The 12,972-nt window shown below is 47.2% G+C and overlaps 1 protein-coding gene across 2 annotated transcripts; it reads left to right on the forward strand.

The window, feature by feature from the left end:
• The first annotated feature begins 1,698 nt into the window (after positions 1 to 1,698).
• cacfd1 (calcium channel flower domain containing 1) lies at positions 1,699 to 12,806 on the forward strand. Of its 2 annotated transcripts, XM_060841641.1 has the most exons (5): positions 1,699 to 1,865; positions 5,403 to 5,475; positions 6,471 to 6,596; positions 6,820 to 6,927; positions 8,605 to 12,806. In XM_060841641.1, the coding sequence occupies exons 1-5, from the start codon at positions 1,709 to 1,711 to the stop codon at positions 8,699 to 8,701; spliced, it is 561 nt and encodes a 186-aa protein (XP_060697624.1). In that variant the 5' UTR covers positions 1,699 to 1,708; the 3' UTR covers positions 8,702 to 12,806. The 2 variants fall into 2 exon arrangements, with proteins under 2 accessions (XP_060697624.1, XP_060697626.1); XM_060841643.1 differs by lacking the exon at positions 6,471 to 6,596.
• The last annotated feature ends 166 nt before the right edge of the window (positions 12,807 to 12,972 follow it).

Consider the following 12,972-nt stretch of genomic DNA (forward strand, 5'->3'; position numbering starts at 1 on the left):
GGTCACCCGAAGGTCCGAGGCTGAATGTCCTGGACCACTGAAGTGTTCGAGTAAAAAGTGAGGTCTGCAGATGCTGGAGATCAGAGCCCTCTGGCCCGAAACGTCGAATTTCCTGTTCCTTGGATGCTGCCTAACCTGCTGTGCTTTAACCAGCAGCACATTTTCACCACTGAAGTGTTCCCCAACTGGGAGGGAACCCTCCTGTCTGTTGATTGTTGTGCGGTGCCCATTCATTCGTTGCCGTAGCCTTTGCTCGGTTTCTCCAATGTACCATGCCTCTGGGCATCCTTGCCTGCAACGTATAAGATAGACAACGTTTGCTGAGTCACATGAGTACCTGCCATGTACAAGGTGGGATGTGTCCCCACGTGTAATGTTGGTATCTATGTCCACACTCTGACACGTCTTGCAGTACCTATCATGACAGGGTTGTATGGAGTTGTCCTGAGAGCTGGGCAGCTTGCTACGAACAACGATCTGTTTGAGGTTTGGCAGTTGTTTAAAGGCAAGTAGTGGAGGTGTGGGGAAGGTCTTGGTGAGGTGCTTATCCTCATTGATAATGTGTTGCAGGTCACGAAGAACATGGTGTAATTTTTCAAGTCCTGGGAAATACTGGACAACGAAGGGTACCCTGTCGGTTACACCTCACCAAACTCAAACAGATCATTGTTTGTAGCAAGCTGCCCGGCTCTCAGGACAACTCCATACAACCCTGTCACGGTAGGCGCTGCAAGACATGTCAGAATGTGGACATAGATACCACCACTACATGTGGGGACACCTCCCACCTTGTACATGGCAGGTATTCATGTGACTCAGCCAACGTTGTCTATCTTATACGTTGCAGGCAGGGATGTCCGGAGGCATGGTACATTAGGGAAACCGAGCAAAGGCTACAACAACGGATGAATGGGCACCACACAACAATCAACAGACAGGAGGGTTCCCTCCCAGTTGGGGAACACTTCAGTGGTCCAGGACATTCAGCCTCGGACCTTCGGGTGACCATCCTCCAAGGCGGACTTCAGGACAGGCAGCAGAGGAAAGTGGCCGAGCAGAGGCTGATAGCTAAGTTCAGTACCCATAGGGAGGGCCTCAACCGGGACCTTGGGTTCATGTCACATTACAGGTGATCACCATTGCACTACACACACACACACACACACACACACTCTCACATACACAGGGACACACGTACACACACACACACACATACACAGACACTCCTATATACACACAGACACCCTTACAGACACGCACACTATGTGCCTCTAATTAAACCTGTTGGACTATAACCTGGGGTTGTGTGAGTTTTAACTTTGTCCATCCCAGAAACTCCACATCAACGTTTTTATTGGGTATCGTCTCAAATGCTTTTTGGAAATCCAAACCTGCTACATCTACGCGTTAACTTCCGATAGCGACTTCAAAGGACTCTAATACATTTTAAAAAACAATTTTCCTATTATACAAGTATGTTAGCGCTGTTAGATTGTGTTCTGGTATTTCTAAATTAAAACCCATTGTGGTCTCCTTACTTCCGGCACACTGAGACGTGGCACTGTCCAGTGCACTGCGCATGCGACACCGGCTTCAGGCTGGCCCCGCCCATTGAGGGCCGCGCCGTGCCACGTGGGTCCACAGTGGTTTCCGCCCATTGAGGTCGCGGCGCGCGCAGGCGCGTTTCGGGACTGGGCTCTCGGTGACGATGCTGAGCGGGGAGAGCGGGAGCGGGGAGAGCGGGGGCGCGGAGCCCGGGCCCGAGGAGCCCGGGCCCCGGCCCGCTCCCGGCTCCAGTACCGGGGAGCCCATGACCTGGTGGTACCGCTGGCTGTGCCGGATCGCGGGGGTGATCGGCGGAGTGTGTGAGTGCTCGGGGCCCGAGGGGGAGGGGACCGGCGTTATTACCGAGCCCCGGGGGGCGGGGGGGGACGACCGAGGCCCAGCCCCAGCCCCAGCCCCAGCCCCAGCCCCAGCCCCCCCCTCCCCCCAGCACCCCCCCTCCCCTGGCTCCCCCTCTCCCCCCTCCTCCCCCTTTCCCCCCCGCCCCCCCCCGAGGTCCACGCCCCCCTCCTACCCCCACCCTCTTCCCCAGCCCGGATCTCCCCCCGCCCCCCCCCCCCCAGTCTAACAGAGTCAGGCTGGGGCTGGGGTGTGTCACGGACGCGGTGTGTGGGGGTGGGTACGGGGGGAGGGGGTGTGTGTGTGGGGGTGGGTACGGGGGGAGGGGGGTGTGTGTGTGGGGGTGGGTACGGGGGGAGGGGTGTGTGTGTGGGGGGGTGGGTACGGGGGGAGGGGTGTGTGTGTGTGGGGGTGGGTACGGGGGGAGGGGGGTGTGTGTGGGGGGGTGGGTACGGGGGGAGGGGGGTGTGTGTGTGGGGGTGGGTACGGGGGGAGGGGGGGGTGTGTGGGGGGGTGGGTACGGGGGGAGGGGGGTGTGTGTGTGGGGGGTGGGTACGGGGGGAGGGGGGTGTGTGTGTGGGGGTGGGTACGGGGGGAGGGGGGTGTGTGTGTGGGGGTGGGTACGGGGGGAGGGGGGTGTGTGTGTGGGGGTGGGTACGGGGGGAGGGGGGTGTGTGTGTGGGGGTGGGTACGGGGGGAGGGGGGTGTGTGTGGGGGTGGGTACGGGGGGAGGGGGGTGTGTGTGTGGGGGTGGGTACGGGGGGAGGGGGGTGTGTGTGTGGGGGTGGGTACGGGGGGAGGGGGGTGTGTGTGTGGGGGTGGGTACGGGGGGAGGGGGGTGTGTGTGTGGGGGTGGGTACGGGGGGAGGGGGGTGTGGGGGTGGGTACGGGGGGAGGGGGGTGTGTGTGTGGGGGTGGGTACGGGGAGGGGGTGTGTGTGTGTGGGGGTGGGTACGGGGAGGGGGTGTGTGTGTGTGGGGGTGGGTACGGGGAGGGGGTGTGTGTGTGTGGGGGTGGGTACGGGGAGGGGGTGTGTGTGTGGGGGTGGGTACGGGGGGAGGGGGTGTGTGTGTGGGGGTGGGTACGGGGGGAGGGGGGTGTGTGTGTGGGGGTGGGTACGGGGGGAGGGGGGTGTGTGGGGGTGGGTACGGGGGGAGGGGGCTCGGGGGGTGGGTACAGGGGCGCGGGTGAGAGCCCAGCAGCAGCAGCTCTTGACTGTGAGCGGCCCTGAACCTCAGCGAGTGTCTCCCTCAGCAAACCGCATTGAGATTGGATTAGGGAGGGAGGGAGGGAGGGGAGAGGCTGGGGGAATGGATGGGAGCTGAGATATATCCCAGCTCAGGGACGGGCCTGAGCATCTGCTGTCCTGTGTTTAAATGTCTGTGCCTTTAATGGTGAGCAGGGTTATTGTCCAGGATGCTGAAGGTGGGACGTGAGTGATCTGATCCTGATGGCTCTTGTCTCCTGCCCACATGCTGCTAACCAGATATCCCAAGATTTATGTTGGGGAGAGACTGAATAGTGGAATTACATTAGGTTGTTCCAGCCAAGAACTAGCACCCAAATGATGAGTGGAATAGTCTCCTCCAGGGTGTAGAGCTGAAAATGTGTTGCTGGAAAAGCGCAGCAGGTCAGGCAGCATCCAAGGAGCAGGAGATTCAACGTTTCAGGCATAAGCCCTTCTTCAGCTTATGCCCAAAACGTTGATTCTCCTGCTCCTTGGATGCTGCCTGACCTGCTGCGCTTTTCCAGCAACACATTTTCAGCTCTGATCTCCAGCATCTTCAGTCCTCACTTTCTCCTCCTCCAGGGTGTAACCACCTAAGAGTATTTCCAAATTTTAGACATCACTGAGGAAGTGTAAGTGAGTTGCTCTGACATGATCTGTCGTACTTCACCTGACTTTCAGCATGTCCCCGAGCTGCTTCTACTAATAGTTTGGTGCTATCAATCAGAGTGAGATCCTAGATCAGGGGTTTAGCACTCCACTCTGTTCTGAAATGCCCTTTCACAATGGTTTTCACTGTTTCCTGCTCTTTTGCTTTAATCCTGCAGAAATCAGAAAAGATGGGAGAGTCGATGGGTAGGTACCACTCTGGGCTCTGTACTCATAGGAACCCCAGTCAAATGCAGGTTCCAGTTATACTGAGATGTTATAGGGTAGAATTGTTTAATTTGCTGCAGGAGGATGAGGCATTAGACCATAAGATGTAATAGCAGAAGTGTTCATTATACCCATCTACACCAGAATATTGTGCTAATTGAAAGAACAGCAGTTTGATAAGGTAGTGGTTTGTGGGATGGGTGCTATGGAAGTCATTGCTCTGTGCCGACTATCCAAGTTTCTGATACTCGATATGTGGGATAATCTGCTTCCAGCAGGTTGTACATTTTTAACAAGGGTTGTTTGTATAATTCAGCAGGTTAATCTGATCTAAAGGCAGATGCAGTAAGATGAGACGTGTTATAATACCTTAGTCAAAATAAGCTTCCCTCCCTTCCTAATTTTCTCCAATTTTGTGACTTAATGCAGATTAAAGATGCGGAGTGTTTTAATAAAAGATATTGTGTACACAGGTAATGATGATTTCTGAGCTAGGAGACTTAGGTTAAAGTCCCACCTGTTTCAGAAGTGAGCAATAGCATCTCTGAGCAGGCTGGTTGGAAAATATCTGTTGAGTGCCCAGTATTGCCCTGAATTCCCAGCACAGACGGAGAGTAGTGAGGAAGTGCACCTTGCTGCAGCAGCAAATAGTGGATTGTTTATTAACAATATGTTTAAAGGGTTGCCTTAGAGGGAAAGGAATCGAAGGATAGAGTGACAGGGTGTGAGGAGGTTTGTGTGGTGCAGAAAGTCCAGCAGATGGGCTGAATTACCTTTTCCTAAGTTGTAAATGTTGATCCATTGTTTTAGTTGAATTTTTCTGGGCAATGTTAGAGGATGCAGCTTAATTTGGAGTGTAGAGAGCAATTTCTGTGTCTTCTACCTCACTCACTAGGTGTAGTGAATTATTCAAAAACTAGAAACATTAATGCAGAATCCATAATGAGACGGAGGTATTACGACTCGATCTCAGATTGAGTATTGTTCAAACTGAAACTCTATATCCTAGGCCTGGAAGTGAAAGGAGTGGGGGAGACCAATGCAGAAAGCATCTAACCGTGACCACGAAAGTGTTGTCAATTGTTTGGAAAATTTATCAGGTTCACTGATGTCTTTTAGGGAGGGATCTCTGCTGTTCTTACCTAGTATCAACTACATTTGATGCCAGACCCACCAGTGTGGTTGACTCTTAACTGTCGTTAGGGATGGACAATAAATGCTGGCCCAGCCAGTGGCACCCATGTCCTGTGAATGAATTTTTTAAAAAAGTGAAAGTGCTGAAAGTAGATTCCAAGGAGGCAGAAAGGAACATTGCCTGGACTGATGGGTATGTTGAGATGTCTAGTGTATCACTGTTGCCAGTTTTGAAGTAATCTTTCTCTGTGTGGTTTTGCAGCATGTGCAGTCGCTGGCCTTTGGAACTGTGTAACCTTCGATCCCCTCAACATTGCAGCCGGGGTCTGGATGATGTAAGTAATTGAGTAGAAGCTGTCCTGTGATTCTCGAAAACACTTTGTCAAGTTCTCCAGTTTCCAATGTTTGATTCTGTCAGCTTTCCAATGCCAACCTCATTTCAATTAAAAATCATTTTAGACTAGCCCACTGGCTGAATCCAATTGACTGCTGAGCATGAACGGAAACTTAAGGGTAATTGATTCAGTCAATTCCTGAACTTCCTCAAAACTCTCCTCCAGTGTCACTGTAATTGTTTTTTTCTCACTACAGCTATTGGTCCGAGTAGCTTAGTCCACCCACTTTATCAACTGCATCCTGCTCAAGTCCTTTCCACCTCTTCCCACAGTGCCAAGCTTTAATCCTGAGCCACTATGTCCTGACTGAAACTCATTTAAAATAGATCTTTTCTTATCCATCTTTCTAAAGATTTGAAGGATCAGTTTGAACAGCAGTTTGATCTTGTATCCTTTCCCAGAGTTTGCCTGGTTTAGTTGTTGAGCAGTGAGGTTAATGCCTGGATAATACAGCAATGGGACATTGTCCTGGATACTGACAGGGAGCTTCTCTTTATCCCTCGGTTTCAGTGAAACTGGCAGCTGTTCCAACAAGGATCTGCTGTGAGTGTGACAGAGTGGGAAATTGCACTCAGTGACCTGATTCCCAGCTCAACATCTAGCTGCACCTTCAGCATGTGAGACCTGACAGAGAAAGACTCGACCACAAGAGCCCTCTAATTTTGCCTCAGCTTTTAATTCCAGACTTTATTGAATTCAAATGACACCACCAGCTGTTCTGGGATTTGAGTTCAGCTCACCAGGGCATTGCCACTTCACCAACACCTCTACTTCTAATTTTCCCTTAAACATCTCTGAGATATTTAATTTCCTGTAGGGTTTGTATTCTCCCCACTAAGTCTAATATTGAGTTGTGATCTAAAGCAACCTGTTTTGGTGGCCTGTTACAGTGTGTTCTCCAACCTTTAATCGCTCTTTTTAATTTTCATATGCAGACTGAATGCATTTGTCCTCTTCCTCTGTGAAGCTCCGTTTTGCTGCCAGTTTATTGAGTTTGCGAATGCTGTGTCAGCGAGGGCTGATAAACTCCGATATTGGCAGAAAGCAGTCTTTTACTGCGGGTAAGCATGGAGTCTGTCTGGCACACATTGGTCACAGTGAGTGTTCAGTCTGTGATGTAACAGAGCTGGAATGCCCCTGATTTTGGGTGGGAGATATGAGGTTTAATGCTGCTCCAACGTTGACTGACCGATAATCACATGCCTCTCAAATAACTTTGCCAATTTGTTATAACTTTCTTGTGACAGGTGCACATAATATCTGAGATATCTGTTTTCTCCACAGGATGGCAATCTTCCCAATATTCCTGAAATTTTCAATCACTACATTATTTGGGAATGCTATTGCTTTTGCATCAGGAGTACTTTATGGACTCGCATCACTTGGTAAAAAGTGAGTTTTCACGATATGTCAGTAGTGAACAATTTATTATTTGGTGCTTTTAAAGTTGGACAATTTGGCAGTGTTGGTTGTCACAGAATGTGTAATCCTTAACTGGCTGTGGTTTACACGTGCTGAAAATCTGCCGCAAAACCTGAGGGAGGAAGCCTCAGGTCAGGGTTAGGTATCGATATGGTCACGTGGAAACTGCATGGATTCAGAGTTTAAACAAAAATGCTACCTTGAGTGGGGAGTAGGAAAAGGAGGAACCCGGAACAGAGGAGATAATTGTGTAATTTCCATTTGTTTATGCCAGAGACTGCAGTGCCTTCAGTGCCTAGGATTAATTTTTCTGCAGTTTGTTTTTATTCTGTGACTATCCATCACTCTCAGTATTTCTTTGGAGAAATGGTCTTGTTTTCACCTGGGACTGTGCAGCATTAGATATATTTTTCAGTGTCGTAGTTTGTACTACTCTATTAAAAGCAGATCACAGCAAACAGATTTAAAGGTAGATCCTGCAGGTTGTGGACTGTGGTGGGTCAAGAAAGCAGCTCACCATCCCCACCTCGAGCAGTTGATGGGCAATAAACACCACTTCGCCAATCACACAATCCTACCCGGGAATGAATAATAAAAACTCAAAGTCTGTTTAGCTCAGTTTTACAACTCATTGGTTGTAGTGCTGTCAGTACTCCCTTCATCAAAATGTTGTTTCGCTTTGATTTACAAGCTTCTGCCTGTGTTTATGTTCTGAGGTAGGACAGGATAGAGTTGGTTACAATACCTTTCAGCTTTAAATAATCTGCTTTTTGCTTTGGCTGGGCCACCCAGGTATGGTGTCAGAGAGTGACTCATTTTTCTGTACTGTAACATTATAATGCAAATCGTTCTTTACTTGTTGTTAATTTGCTTGGGGCCCTCATTGACATTCCTCTGGTATAAGTTGTATTAAACCTTTAAAACTCTCTCTTCCCAGCTGGAGGATTGAGTCACAATTCTGCCCACTGCCATTTCAGGATATTGGAATTTCAGGATTATGTAAATAGTTCCAGAGATGGAAGGGTTTTTCATTACTGGATATGCATAAACTGAGGTAGCTGTACATGTTACAGCGAGGATTAAGGGAAGATTTAACAGACATGTCCAGGATTAATAAGGGCTTTCTGGAGTAAATGAGAAATTGTTTCTGGGCGGAAAGATTGATAACTGGAGAGACACTGATTTATAATAATTGACTAAAAACCCAGAGATGATGTGGTTGGGCAGTTTTGAATGTTTTTGATGTTGTGATCTGGGATGTGCTATCTGAAAGAATGATGGACGCAGATTCAATCAGAACTTTCCAAAGGGAATTGCAGAAATACTGGAAAAGAGAGATTTGCAGAGCTATATGGAAAGAGTAGGGCAGAGTACAGTTAATTGAGTGGCTCTCAAAGAGCTAGCACAGACAAAATGGGCTGAACAGCCTGATTGGTGAAAACAACAAAGATCAAGGAAGGAGTTGCCTCAACAAGTGTAACATTTCTTATACCAATTGAATGAATAAACCATTGAAACTGTGATCTTCATAAACTATGAGTAGCCAGCTGAGTGCTGCATGTATCTCAATCCCTCAGTTGTGTGTTAAGCTGGATTTGGAGTACTTGTTTTGGACATTTGCTAATGCTGCTCCCTCTATTTCCAAAGGGGCGATGCTGTTTCATATGCCAAGCTCCAGGACAGGAGAGCAGCTGATGAGGAAAAACAGTCTGGAATGCTCCAGGGTGAGACAGCAGAACAATAAAAGGGACTGGGATCTGTACGCCTGGGTTAGCAAACTGACGAAGCTTTCTCAACGTGGATATCTGTTTTATCTATGCACTGCAAAGAGGGGTGAGCTCCAGGGTGGGTTCCCTCTTTGCTCAATATACAGCTGATTGTTCAATTGGACAGCAGCTGCCAGCTCTCTTTTAAATCTGGTGTTTTTGTACATTTGTCTTAATCAGGGTCTGTTTCTGTGCTGTACATCTCTATGACTCTGTGGGTTATGTTTGGAGCTCTGATTAATTCCATTACTGACTAAATCGTCCCAATTTGGTGGATTTGGTTTTTTTTAATATTGAGGGCAGCAGTTGCAATTGGAGCATACATGACTTGAACAGATTCTGGTCACAGTTGCTGGGAGCCTTGCACTGTCTGGAATATCTTTTATATTACAGCATTGATGGGATTCAGGTCAGAGCTGCCATTGTACTGCTGCTATCTAAAGCACATTTTTAAATAAGTACTGCTCTTTCCAGCTCTCTTAAATCAGGGATTGAGAAGGCAATCATCAAAAATGGGTCATTACTCTCTCCCACCCTCCCCAGCCAACTCTTCCACTGGGGGCAGTTGTGCAATATTAGCTTGCATGGGGAGGGTTGGTGTAGTGGCATTGTCACTGAGCTAGACAACCAGATGCACAGGCTAATGATCTGAATCATGGTTCAAATCCGCCATGATAGTTGGGGGTTTAAATATAAATAAGTCTGTAATTGAAAGCTAATCTCAATGACGATGACCGTGACACTATCATTGATTGAGTCATAATCGTCTAATGCCTGGTTCATTAACGTCCCTTCAGGGAAGGAAATCTGCTATCGTCACCTGGTCTGGCCTGCATGGGGCTCCAGGCCCCAGCAAGGTGGTTAACTCCCCACTGCCTTCTGAAATGGCCCAGCAAGCCACTCAAATACTGAGGCAGTTCGGGAGAAGCAGCAGATGCTGGCTTTGCCAGTGATGCCCACATCCTCTGAAAGAGTAAATAAAAAGGTTTTGTTCAGGGACTGCTTTGTTTGTAACCTGTAGCTTCCTCGCTATGAACAGGAGAGGCTGAAGTTATGTTTCGAGTCTGACTCTAATCTGGAGGGGGCTTTAAACATTGGGAGATCAGTGGGAGTGATGAAGGAAGAGTTGTGAGAGTTTCCTGCAGAGAGTTGCAATCAAGCGTCTGACCCTACCTACTGAGATAGCGACACCAAATGAATAATTCATCCTTTAACCTGTGCTGGATAATTTGCTCTAGTCTTTCTGAGTATGAGGCCAGGATCCATACCACAGAGAGGGTGGATTTTATTCTGCCTCTTCCTGGATTAATTGTACCCGCTCCCAATTCTGAAATTCATTGTGGTACCTGAAATTGTATATCGAAATGTTTTGTTTATATGAGGTGCTAATGTAGAGAGAGGTGAATCCTTGCTGAATCTAATATGTGATCTGGGGCAGCCTGATAAGACATAATCTGGCTTTTCCAATCAAATACAAGTTTGATCTATATTGAACTCCCAGAGCAAGTTAGGTATCTCTTCTGTGAGGTGGGATTGCTGACATTTAGAAACTCCGGGAGATTTTCCTGCTGTTGCACCTGTTTTAGTTCTTTAAGCAAAGCACCTGGGACTTGTTTCAAAGACACTGCCTGTATACAGACTGCTGCTACTGTACCACACCCACCACAGGCCCAGCTTTGGCAAGAACTAACTGAGGATTCCACTGGTTAATATAGATTTGTAATGAGATTTATGAAGTTAGCTTCCAGTCAGGATATGAGCAAGCATCCATATCTGATGTGGTTTGAGCAACATGTGGATTAATTTCCCTGGGAAGCTTGGTGATGGCCATTGGACACACTCGTAGCGAGTTAATGTAAAAGAGTTTACCTTGTGTGATTTGAAATTGAAAATGACTGGGTTCCAAGCAGTGTTCAACAGTTTATGGCTATGCTGTATTGGTACTCTGTAGAAACGGGATGAGCGGGTTAACTTTGTGGGATGGTGGGGGCGGTAGGGAAGGTGGTGTGGTTTGCAAAATCATAAAGTCTCACGATGCAGGAGTAAGCATGGGGAAGAGGTCTTTCAGCTCAATCAGTGGAAAAAGGTTTTAATATTCAGTAACTGTGCGGACAGCACATTATTTATGTACAGTATGGACTGAGGCATTCAGCTTCAGTCTGTTCGTATTGCTTCTGTACGTGAGGAAGTGGTTCTAACATCCAGAATCAATGACCGTAGGTTTGGGGGTAGGGAGATTCAAGGGGAAATATTTTCAGCAGAGGTGCGTGTCAGGAACTCACTGCTTCACGGGGCAGTGAAGGCAGAAACTCTCCTAACGGTTAAAATACAAAACCCAAAGAACCTGATACTGTAAATCACAAACAAAAATAGAAATTGCTTGAAAAGCTCAGTAGGTCTGGCAGCATATGTGGAGAGAAATCAGGGTTAACATTTTAGGTCAAATGACCCTCCCTCAAAAGGGTCTGATTTACAGTTAAAATATAATTGGAAGTACCCTTGAAGTGTTTGAGCCAATTGGGACAATTCATCCACAGCAGGATCAGGCTGGATGGCTACCCTCTGCCCAGTCGTCAGGGAACCCCTCACCCCACATGCAGTACGCTTGTGATTCATACTCCCCATCTCCTGTCACCTCCCTTTCCCTTCAACCCCCCCCACCCTCCTGTCTGATGTTGACCGTTTGTAGGTGAGAGTGTGGGTTCTAGCCCCTGGGAGTGAATACCAGAACTCAGCAGGACTCTGTTTCTGCTGACTTCTAACCTGATTATCTTAGAGGCACTAGAGTGAGGTAAAATCTGTTATTGGAACAAACTTGTAAACTCTGCCTGTCCTTTTGAAATGTTAATACTTTCTCCTATTATTCTGTGACCTCAGGATCAAACAAGAGATCCCAATTTTGTAGACTTTGTATTGAAATTTCTAAAGAACTAATATCCTGATATCCACTTCTGATGCACAGTGCTGTCCATTTTTTGAAACATTCATACCTTTCCTGTAAAGTGAAGCTCCATATTGTGAATATTTGTTTAACTTGAGCCTTCGGTTTTATATGAACTCCTCATTACCTCTTGAATTTTATATTCTGTTTATTCACTGGCTGCTAGTTTTGTTTGTAGTGCCTCTGAATTTCAGCAAAACTGCAGACAGCCCGTAGCTGACCCCTCTGGCATGTGTGAATATTGACTGAGGGTAGTTGCAATTGACATTCCTTGCTGTGTGGTTTGTAATGTCCTGCCAGTGCTCATGGTGAACCTTCTTGCGAGAAGTGGACATTAGACTGAGGGAGTGGGATATTTCTGGTGCTTCCCACTGAGAGGCTGTGCTTTCAGGTATTCAGGACAATATTAGCCAAAAGTGGGGGGCTCGAAAGAGACAGGATTGAGTCACATCTTGCTAAGTTATACTGGAACACTGCCTGTCTATTGTACTTCTCACTTATGAGAAGATCAATCTTTGTGGATAATTTTAAATTATTGATTATTTATAAAGGTTTAATGTCCTTAGCTAGTTATTGCTATTTAACTTGTTATAATTCAGTGTGTACTTTATAAAGATACTGCAACTTTCCAGCAAGTTTGTGAGTTTCTCATTTCTGAGCTGGAGTTGGGCTTGTATATGAGTTTGAATTGTTTTATTAAATGGGAGTGACAGTTGCAGTGTCTGCCTGTTGTACTGGTGTGTAGTGTTGAGGGTAGGAGTGGTGGGACTTGTTAAAAATGGCTCTTAGTTAGAATACAGTCCAGAGATATTGGCATCCATGAGACCAGCGGCCAAGTAACTGAAACATCATGCAGTGAAATTCCCCAATGCTGCTGTCATTTCCAGCAGAGTTTCCACAGGAATTATGCTGGAAGACCTTGTGAATAAATGGGTTTGTTCCATATTGCTGGGATATTTCCCTGTTGTAGTTATACATTGTGGCCGCTATACAATGACTGAGAGGGAGTTGTATGAGAGAGCCTTCAAACTGTCTCTGTGGTGGGGCTGAGCTTGATTATTGCACTTTATTCTCAATTATTTAAATGTCTGTTTCTGACCAATTTCTGACCATGTACTGTGAAATAAAAAAGTTTTACTCTGCGTCTTGTCTTTTTGGAAGTGGGTTTCCTGTTATTGAAACATAACTGGATACAACAGAGTTATAGTCACTTAGAGTGGATTTAATCCCAGTCTGTAACTCCCTCCCAGGTATCTGTTGTTCTATATATAAACCATCCCATAACCCCTCATTTAGATTCCAGTACGT

This window comes from Hemiscyllium ocellatum, chromosome 21, assembly GCF_020745735.1.
Source record: "Hemiscyllium ocellatum isolate sHemOce1 chromosome 21, sHemOce1.pat.X.cur, whole genome shotgun sequence".
Taxonomy (NCBI): Eukaryota; Metazoa; Chordata; class Chondrichthyes; order Orectolobiformes; family Hemiscylliidae; genus Hemiscyllium; species Hemiscyllium ocellatum.